General features: G+C 40.9%; 1 protein-coding gene across 4 annotated transcripts in view; it reads left to right on the forward strand.

The window, feature by feature from the left end:
• The window catches only part of Prpsap2 (phosphoribosyl pyrophosphate synthetase associated protein 2), a 37,056-nt gene extending 26,634 nt beyond the window's left edge, over nt 1-10,422 (forward strand). For all 4 annotated transcript variants that reach the window (XM_003465220.5, XM_005001645.4, XM_063242537.1 and 1 more), the window contains 4 exons: nt 1,566-1,714; nt 3,342-3,412; nt 6,233-6,379; nt 9,691-10,422. In XM_003465220.5, coding sequence (XP_003465268.1) covers nt 1,566-1,714; nt 3,342-3,412; nt 6,233-6,379; nt 9,691-9,849 — 526 coding nt within the window. In that variant the 3' untranslated portion in view covers nt 9,850-10,422. The remainder of the gene's footprint in view (nt 1-1,565; nt 1,715-3,341; nt 3,413-6,232; nt 6,380-9,690) is intronic.
• Nucleotides 10,423-10,928: the final 506 nt, after the last annotated feature.

Consider the following 10,928-nt stretch of genomic DNA (forward strand, 5'->3'; position numbering starts at 1 on the left):
TGTCTAAGCTAGCTGCTGAGCCAGGAGCATGGAGTGCCCAAGGAATGCCCTGAGGACATGGAGCCCCCTAGGCCAACAGGTGTTCCCGTCCCAAGAACGGGGCATGAAAGTTAAGCTAGTTGTTAGGCAAAGAGGTTCCACCTGATAACAACTTTCTATTTTTTTTTTTTTTAAAGACTAAATCCAAACCAAACAATAAAACCAGTCAAGGCAAAACTGAAAGTGATACAGGACTTCAAAACAAAGCAATAGGAAATCAGTAATGGCTATCATACTGCCTCTAGTTATCTTCAAAATAGTCGCCCATCCTGTCAGACATAGTAAAATCAAACAGAACAGAACAAAGCCAGTCAAAACAAAACAATGAAAGCGATACAGGACTTCAAAACAAGATAATAGGAAATCAGTAATGGCTACCATAATATATCTTGTTATCTTTGAAATAGCTGTCCATGCCATCTCAAATAAGGAAAATTGAATAAAACAATGAAAATGATACAACTTTAAAATGAGAAAATAGGGAATTAACAATGGCTGCCATTTTCAGAAGGAAATCTCTCGCAGTTGCTGTAAAGTGTACTGTTATCCTCTACATAGATGGTCAGACTACCAGCTGTAGGCCTGCGAAGTCAGACAACACAGGCATTAAGTTGATTTTTCACTTCAATGGCTATCATTTGAGGCTGTGTTTTTCTGAATCAATTGATTATCCAGGGGTGGGGTGGGGACGCTCAGCACTTAACTGTCTCCCAGCCTGTGCACTTGGCTCACAGGAAGGGGTTAGCTGCTGCTTGGTTCTCTTCCAAGGCACATGCTCAGTTTTCTAAATGTAAATACTACAGTGGTTGAGCAGTTCCTTTCCTCACTCTTCTAGAGAGGGCTCCACCTGACCTCAGATTTCTATCTCTTCTCTTTATTTCTCCATCTTCTTGCTGTCCTCCCCTCCACCTTCAAACTTTGAGAGCTGCACAAGACACGGCAGAAACTGATAGAAAGCAAATCTAGCCCAGGGCTAGAGAGAGAAATTTCAGAGGGGCACAAGAATATGCAAAAAAAAAAATATGCTCAGTGGTGATAACTGTTTATTGTCTTCACTGTGCTAATGCTTTATGGGCACAGATGCATATCAGAACTTAACAAAATTATGCCTTTCAAGTATGCAGTTTCTTGTATCACTTATACCTCCATAAAATTATTTTAAAATTAATACAAACTACTTTGCAGAGTATTTTATGCACTATGTAGGTAGGTAGCATTAGCAATTATAAGAGAGGAAATGAGGGCGATAGGTTCAGACTTAGCAGGCTGATTGCGGAACAAGCCAGGCTGCCACTGAACTTTGGTACCTGTGGCCAGAGGGACATACCTGTAATGTGAGCGCTCTACATTTATTCCTGGCTTCTAAGATTTTGAAGTTACTTTTTTTTTTTTTTCCATTTCTATTTTGGGTGCAGAGCCACATTTCAGCTTTGATTTTTAATTATACACAGCTTTGATTTTTAATATACACAACACCCCACCCTCCCTTGCACAGAGCTTTGATTTTGTCTGACCCTCTCCCTCAGGGCACAGTCTTTTGCAGAGCGCCTTCGCCTGGGGATTGCAGTGATTCATGGTGAAGCGCAGGATGCTGAGTCAGACCTGGTAGACGGACGGCACTCCCCGCCCATGGTCCGGAGCGTGGCTGCCATCCACCCCAGCTTGGAGATTCCCAGTAAGTATGCCCAACACTCTTTGAGCTTTCCTCTCATTGTAAAGCTAAACTAGCAGGGCTTTTTGTTTTGCTTTGTTTTGTTTTGTCTTTTAATGTAAATTTTCTTTCTTTTCATTTTCTGAGTTAGCAAAAAACTGATTAATACCTTTCCCAGCTAGACATACCTGCTTATGTTGGCCTGTGAGTGGTAGAACCTTTAAACACAATCTTTCCTGCCATTGCAGATGTAGGAAGATGTTCAAACCACTTGGGTTCCATTGTGGCACTTCAGGAAAGTTGTTCATTCATCATTGCTCTTTAGAATAAGCAGAAAGGTTTTTTATCCATGGTGGTTTACCGTAATGTTATATTTAATGCAAAATATTAAACAGATTTAAACAATTTAGTAGAGGGTAGGACTTGATAAATTATTTTGTGTCAGTCAGTTCAACTAATAACAGGCTGATGAAGAAATCAAGGCTATCTGAAAATGAGAAATTTGTTCAGTGTCAGTGACTAAGGCAGAATACAAGTGCTATAACAAAATACCTTAGATGGGGGGAATTTATGAACAGATTTACTGCTCGTCAGTTCAGGAGACTGGAAATCCAAGGTCAGGATGCCAAAAGATTCACATTGGTAAGGACCTATTCCTCCTAGATGTGTCCTGCCCTCCTGCCTTTCATCAGGTCGCTGATCCCATTCAGGAGGACAAAGCTCTTATAACCTCCTAAAGGACTGCCTGTTAATATTGTCACAGTGGGTGTCAGCTGGAGTTAGGAATGTATTAGCATTTCACTTTGGCCATCTCAAAATTCATCCCCGCCTCACACACAAAATACATTTATTTAATCCCATGGCACCAAAGGTTTTAACTCCAGTTAAGTGTTATCTTGGTTCCAGCATCAAATAGAAAATCCAGTTTTATCAAAGTGGCACCTAAATCCGATATGACTGAAACTCAAAGTAAGCATCGCTCTGAAGCAAGTTTCCCCATATAGCTGTGAGCCCATGCTTCCAAAAGACAGTGGTGAAGCAGGCATGGGCTGGACATTCCCACTCCAAAATGGAGAAATAGGCAAGAAGAAAGGAGTACCAGGGGCTGGAGGTTTAGCTCAGCGGCATAAGCGCCTGCCTTGCAAGCAGACAGTCATGAGTTCGATCCCCGGTACCGATAAAAAGGAAAAAGACAAAAAAAAAAAAAAAAGAAAGGAGTACCAGATCCTGACCAAGTCCAAAACTTGCCAAGGCAAGCTGCATCACATCTTACATCTCCAGAACAATTCTTTCTGACACTACCCCACCTTTTGGACACTGGCGTGTGGTTTGGACCTGCCAGGCTCTGGGAGGCTCCTCTCCTACTGTTTGGCTGGGTACAGCCCTCACAGTCTTTCTCATACCTTGGAGTCTCAGAGGTACCTTTCCCCACATCTTGTCTCCTTACTGCTTTTAGGGGACAGCTTTCAACTGGTCACCACTAAACAGTCATGTTGGCTTTGGGTTTTTCAGAGTTGCCATTTATCAAATTAAGAAATTCCCTTATCTTCCTAGTTTGTTGGGACTTTAAATCACTAGATACTAAGTTCTTAAAGGCTTTATTTTACTTTTTAATATAGAAAATTTATTATGTGTATTTTATTCTGACCAGTGCTGATTCCTAAAGAAAAGCCCCCTATCACTGTTGTTGGCGATGTTGGAGGAAGGATTGCCATCATTGTGGTATGCAGACCATTTACTTTTATGAGTTTTAATACCATTGTTACTCTGTTGACTGACTTATTAATGTATTAACGATGTGCATGTAAAAGGCCTGGGGATAGTGGGTAGCCAGGTAAATCTCATGGAAGTCAGTGCCTGTTGCTAGATGTTTATTTTGTCCCACAAGTTGAAAAATGCTCTATCAAGAGTTTATTAAAGAAATCAGTAACTACTGAACTAAATTTTGTGCAGCTGTTTGTTGATCACGATGTAGGAAATTGTTTTATGATATTAAAAATAGAGTATAAAGTTGATAATAGCTTGTTTTAAAAAGATACCAGAGACAAGGGATATGTAACTCACTGGTGCAGCACAGGCTTAGCATGCGTGAAGCCCTGGGTTACATACCCAGCACTGCAGAAAAACAAAACAGATCTGTCCGCATACCATAAAACCAGTGCACGAAAAGAGTTTACTTGCTCTTTGCATCACGAAGTCTAGAATGAATTCCTGGGTGCTCAAGAGAGACCACACGTGTCTGGAAGTCTTCCCTGGGTATTGCCTCATTCTCCCTCTGCTCCCACTTTACCAGCCTGCCAACGTTCATTCTGGCCCTTACTTAGCATTATAGTACACTGTGAAAGTGTGTGTGTCCTTACATGCTGTACTGTTCAGTTTGCTTGTTTTGGTGTTTATGTATTTCTGTGTACCTTGTGACTTCTTTGTTTAGCCCTGTTGCTGAACTTTCTCATGTAGTGACCTGTAGTTGCCTGTTACTCTTTCTTGCTGCTGAATTGTGTCCCATGGTGTAACTGTCACACAGCTGATTTGTCTCTCCTCCAAGCATTAAGCACATAGTTTTTTCTGTTTCTGAGTAATACTACTTTGATCATGCTTGTGCCTATTTTATGGTGCATCCTGTGAGGATTTCTGGTTATCTGGAGTACAGTTACTGGATTTGAAGATCCACACATTTACAGCCTCAGTGAGTGCAGCCAGGTATTTTCAAAGTGAGGAAAACAGTTTCTCAGGCTCCATACTGGGTGCCCCCTATCCCCTAGTGCTTGGTGTCTTTTGTACCTTTTCGAATTAGAAATCTGTCTCCGGTGTTACCCTACAGGGTACTAACTGTCCATTAGAATTAGGAATCTGTCTCATGTGTTACCCTACAGGGTACTAACCGTCCATTAGTTTATTTAACTGGCGAAGTCTACATAACAACATAGTATAGATTCAGTAGCAATTTGTTCCCCCTTTCAATTACAATTGCAAGTTTTTGAAAAAAAAATTTTTTTTTAAATTACAGAGTGACAGGAAGTAGGGAAAAGATGTGCAGGGAGCTCTTGCTTACGCTTGACCTCATGTCCTTGGTTGGTTAAGCTGTGACACAATAACAATTTGGAAGGCACAGTACCCCAAGCCACAGAGCTCATATACTGTCTTAAATTTTATTTTTGGTGTACGGTGTTGGGGACTGAACACAGCTTATTTAGATAATGCCAGTCACATGTCCTGTGTGCATGCACCAACTTACACATTTATACTGTATGTGTGCACATTGCCACCACTGCACGCAGGATATACAGCCAGCCTGTCACCCAAACCTGAATCATGTCACCCCATTGTAGCTGTTCCCTCCTTCTCGCTACTCATCCAGCTCCTGGCAAGCATGAATCTGTCTTTGTCTCCGTAATTCTCACTTCTATGTTGTCATATACATAAAATACATAGTCTTTAACCTTTTTAAGTTTTTTTTTCACCTAGCATGATTCCCTTGGGATCATGCCACATTGTTTTCTAATGTAATAAGTGGTTCTTTGTAATTGCTAAGCAGTATTCATAACATATACCATAATTTAACTGTTTCTTAAAGGACATTTGAGTCATAAATAAAACTGCTGAGTACTTCCGTGTATGGGTTTTTATGTGAATAGAGTTTTAATTTCTCTGGTTTCATGCCCACAAGTTTGGTTAGTTTAGATGATGGTTGCAGATTTAGTCTCATAGGAAACTATCAGACTGTTTTCTAGCATTGCTATACTGTCTTACCAGTAGTGGTCTGAAAGAAAGAAAGAAAGATTATAACATGTTGGTCTACATTTGAAAGAGTAATATGAATATGTAAAATAAATATTTATTTAACTATATAGTGTTTGATACCATAATGAATTTAGAAGAACGTTGGGAGCCTGGGAATCTGATTTGTACATTGGAAAGCACTGAACAATGTATTTTAATATTAAAAATCAGCTGGGTTCAGTGTCGCACATCTATAGTCCCGCCATTCAGGAGGCAGAGATAGGAATTCATGAGCCCAGGATTTCATGAACAGTTTAGGCAATATAGCAAGATCCAAGATCCTGTCTTTTAAAAAAAATTTAATAATCATCATTCATTTTACCATTGTAAGAATATGTGTAGAACATATATTTCCTATATGTTCAATGGAAAAAATTTGGGAAAGAGCCATGGTTTTATTTCCCCAAAGTCTGAAGCATCATGTGACAATTTTTCTGTGCATTAAAAAGAAAAATAAGACCTGGCAAATGTTCCTGAGGTATCTGCATTCTGGTTAGTCAGGTGCCAGGATGAAAGCTATGCTCTCCAGGGAGTCTGAGGCACTGGGGAGCCAGCCCTGGCAATGGCAAGTGCCATGAGGGATGAGGCCCATGGGAGAGTCCTAAAGGGACATCAAGGTGACCTGGTGACAGGGACATGCCACCATGCAGTCTACATGTGCTAAGGGTGGACAGAGATTTGTCACAGTACATTTAGGCAGACCTTTCTGTTTCCTGGTTGTCAAATCCCTCCTTGAAAATTGCTTTATCTGTGATTTGATAGGATGACATCATTGATGACGTCGACACCTTTCTCGCTGCAGCAGATACCCTGAAGGAAAGAGGTGCATATAAGATCTTTGTGATGGCAACTCACGGCCTGCTGTCTTCTGACGCACCCCGGCTGATTGAAGAGTCTGCCATTGATGAGGTAGTAGAGCCTGGCTGAGTGTGAGTTTAGTTGCCTGGGCACTGGCACATGTGAGCACTTAGTTACATAATAGGTGCAAGAGTGCATTTGTTGATAGTTAAAATTATGTTCAAATGTTCACATTTCACTTAATATAAGCTTCAGTCTCTACCACTTTATAAAAACTAACGGCTTTATTGAGATATAGTTCACCTATATATACTTCACCAACTTAAAAAATACAGGATATGTCAATATTAGAATATGCCACGTGGTGTGATGATTAACAATTGATTTAAGAATATTTTCATCTGCTCCAGAATCTTTGAGGACTGGGGGCTAGGCAAGCAGTCAGCCACTGTATTGGTGACTTCCTCGCTGCTGGAACAAAATAACAATAGTGACAACTTAAGGAAGGAGAGGTTTATTTTGGCACATATTTCAGCCCATAATCTGCTGACTTTATGATAGTATAGCCATCTTTCGGGTCACCACCACAGTGACCCAACTCTTCAGACCCCACCTCCCAACAAGAAGTCAGCCATAAGTCCTCCATAATCCATTCACCACCCAAAAACCCTGCCTGTGAGGTTACCTGGAGACACCTAGATCTATACCATAACATTCCATCCCCAAAAGACTCATGTACATCTTCTTAGGCAAAATGCGTTGAGTCCATCTTTTAAGAGTCATCACAGTTCTAATTGTTCCAGCATTGCTGAAAAGTCCAAGTCCAAAGTTCTCTCACACTCAAGGCAAATTCTTAGCTGTGAGCCCCTGTAAAAATGAAAAAGGAGTTAAACATTGCTGATGTGAAGTGGCGCAGAATAAACATTCCTGTTCCAAAAGGAAAAAATAGTGAGACAAAAGCAAGACTGACACCTAGCAGGACAAACATTAAATCCTGTAGTTCCAATACCTGGGGCAAGTGGTGATGAGATGTGAGCTCCAAAGAGCGTGGGGAGCCCCACCCCTAGAGTGTTGCTATTGGTGATACCCCTCTGAGGCGTCTCTTGAACTGGCTTTGCTCACTCTTTGATGCTTTCCTTAGATATTCCACATTCCTGACTTCAACTCTTTTTGATCTCCACTGGGCTCTGGCTTCACACTCTCAATTTCAATACTGCTGTGCCAGGCACACTGCTTGGCAGCTTAGGCCTTCTTCTGAAATCGGAGTGGGACTCTGCTGACTTCACAGCTCTTACATTCTGCATGCCTATAAAATCAGCACCACATGAATGATGGCAAGGTCTACCCACCTCAAGCAGTAGCCAAGCTTCCTTGTATCTTAACTGCAGACCTTCAGAGTACCTGGATGGTTGAGCACTGTGAAATAAATCCCAGGAACCAATTCCCTGTGCAACCTTCAGAGTGCCCTGGGGCACTCTTCCGAATTGAAAACTTTACAGCTTTGCACCATCAAGCTTATGAAAAGAAGGGCCTTGTTATTACTGACATGCCCTTCAGCCATTTTTCCTATTGTTCTGATCCAGAACACTTGGCTTCATTTTAAAGCTAATCTTTTCAGGAACCAAATTCTTTTCTTTTCTATCTTTGCAGACTGTTGCTTTCTGGCAAAATTGAAATCTTTCTTAAATGGATGTTTTGCTGTTAGTTTTCAGTATAAAACTGGCTAAAAGTTTCCAGCAGTATCTATGCCACACCCCTAAATGTTGGGCTGCCTTGAAATTTTCTCTGCCAGATTAATTAGTGTGCTGCTGTTAATTTTAATCTCCCACAAAGTCTTAGGATGTCAGCAAAATGTAGACAGATTTTCTGCCAGAGTGTAACCACATGGTCTGGAATTCATTTGCCAGTGGAGTCCTCAACTGAAACTTCCTGAGACTGGTCTATGCAGTCTGCAGTCCTGTCTGCATTCTGGTCTTCTTAGTTCTACCCAATATAGCCCTTCAAGGTTGGCTTATAGCATCCTTGGGTTTCTTTTGTACCTGGCATTTTTAAATCTTTCCAGACTCCTCCCACAAACCAGTTTTAAAGACCTCTAAACCACATGCTCAAGTAGCATCACAGCAGTGACCCCACCTTTGGTACCAAAATCTGTCTTAGTCACTTTCTCATTGCTGAGATAAAATACAATACTAGAAATCCGCAACTAAAAGAAAGAGATTTATTTTGGTTCCCTAGTTGGAACGGCAGAGGGCGTGGTGGAGGAAAGCCGCTCATAGCGGAGTGATTGGAAGCAGAGCAAGGAGAGGGTGGACCCCTAGAGTCAGGAAGGGAGATACACCCTTTGGGTCATACCTACAGTGACCTGCCACTTCCAGCCTCCTAATCCAATCACCTTTCAACAGCCCCACCTATGATCCCAGTGAGCTTTTGTGGGGGACATCTAGATATGAACCATAACAGCTCCTGAACTGTATTTCTGGCCCTTTTTATTGTATGGATATGAAAACATTTTGTCTCTCTGTTCATAAGTTGTTAGAAAGTTGGGTTGTTTGTACTTTCTGACTGCTACCATCAACACTCATCTACAGTTTTTTGTGTGGACATGTGTTTTCCCATTCTCTTTAGTGTATTTTCCTAGAAGATTATGTTCTCTCATGGTTGCACTATGTGTACATTTGCAGGACTGCCAGGTTATTTTCCAAACCACCTATTCCATTTCACAGTCTCAGCAGGAGTGCTTGAGGGTTTTGTTTTCTCCACATCCTCCCAATACTTGTAGCATATGTCCTTTTGGCTCTTAACTGTCCTGTGACTATGAGGTTATCATATCTTAACCTGGGAAGCACAGGTAGCTTCACATTGATTGGAAATCTTGTTAAAACTGGGTAGATCCAGGTGTGGTGCTGCATGCCTATAATCTCAACATTCAGGAGGGTGAGACAGGAGAATCTTGTAAATTCAAGGCCAGCGTGGGCTACACAGTGAGTTCAAATGGAACCCTGTCAAAAAGAAAAAGAAAAAGCCAGGTGTGGTGGCATGTGCCTGTAATCCCAGCCCTAGAAGGCTGAGGCAGAAGGATCATCATGAGTTTGAGGCCAACCTGGACTATAGAGTGAAACCCTATCTCAAAAAACCAAAACACCTACAGAAAGACTGAGTAAACCCTGTCTTCCCGTGAGGTAGACCCTCAGAACTTTGAGAACGTATCATATTTTTAGATCAGCTCTGAAGCTTCTTGGATTTCTTCATTGTTGTTTTTGGTTTTTCTTTTTTTGTGGGTTTTGTGTGTGTGTGTGTGTGTGCTACTGGGGATTAAACTCAGGGCTTCATACATGCTAGGCAAACACTTTACAGCTTTGGCACACCCAGCCCTGAAGCTGTTAGACTCTCTGATGCTCTTGTTTTTTTCTCTTGATTCACAGGTGGTGGTTACCAATACAATCCCCCATGAAATCCAGAAACTTCAGTGCCCCAAGATCAAAACAGTGGATATCAGCATGATCTTGTCAGAAGCCATCCGGCGCATTCACAATGGGGAATCCATGTCCTACCTTTTCAGAAACATAGGCTTAGATGACTAAGCGCCTTCCCACTTTGAAAACTCATGGGCTAAACTGGAAGTCTGAGCATGAACTCGGAGGCCATACCGAACCGTGTTCACATAGCAGGAGCCGATTTTTGCTCCTCCCTCCTCCCTATGTCTTCTCTTGCTGATTCCTACAAAGATAGACCAACTTTTTATGTCAGTTTGGGTATGTGTTAAGCTGGGGCAATTTTTATAAAAGAAAGATTATTCTCAAAATAAGTTAAGAGTCGGTTGTTTTTAGTGTAACCAGTTTAAAAATAACGCTTGGAATAAGATTTTTTTAAGCTCACAAATAGCCTTTTCCCAAAGTTGCTTGAGCCAGGTGTTCAAAAAAGTTAATGAAATATAATGATCTACTATCTGGTATCTGCAATACAAAAACCAAAAAGATTAACTGTTGATTTCAATAAATGACATTTTTAGAAGTGCTTTTATAGATAGATAAGCATATGGAATATGTGGGCATATTTATTTTCTGCAACAAAAGGAATAAAAATTGTGTTTGTGTGTTTTTTAAAACTGTTTTGGCAGTTGTTTTATAACTAAAATAAAATGAAACTGGAATACATATGTTGTAGATGTGTAACTGTTGATTAACCTAAGTTTTCTGAACCTTAGGGGAGCTCATATGATAGCACTCCTAGCCAGTCCAAGAAGGAAAGATTGTAACCTTTTTCATAAGGTGATTTTCTTATTCCATAAACAAGCCTTTAAGTCTTCGTTTCCCACTGTATGTGGTGATACACTCCTGTAATCTCAGCAGTCTCTGAAACTGAGGCAAAGTGTGGCAAGTTCGAGCATAGCCTGGGCAATTTAGTGACTTAGCAAAACACTGTCTAAAACATTAAAAATAAAAATGTGCTGGGGATCATTAGGTGGCCTTGGAGCCTTATAAAGTTTTCACTCATTAATTAGAAAGGCTTTATTCTGGGCTTCTTGATTTGAAAATATTTGAAGCTAGAGTATATGAAGTTTTATCCAAATATTTCAAGGAAAAAGACACTATGGTAACTACTATTAAGTCAGGTTATATGGTGGTGAAGTACTAGGTTGTTGAAACAGTCATGCTGTGAC

The sequence above is a fragment of the Cavia porcellus genome, unplaced genomic scaffold (genome assembly GCF_034190915.1).
Source record: "Cavia porcellus strain 051 isolate PalLab524CR breed Dunkin Hartley unplaced genomic scaffold, mCavPor4.1 scaffold_32, whole genome shotgun sequence".
NCBI lineage: Eukaryota > Metazoa > Chordata > Mammalia > Rodentia > Caviidae > Cavia > Cavia porcellus.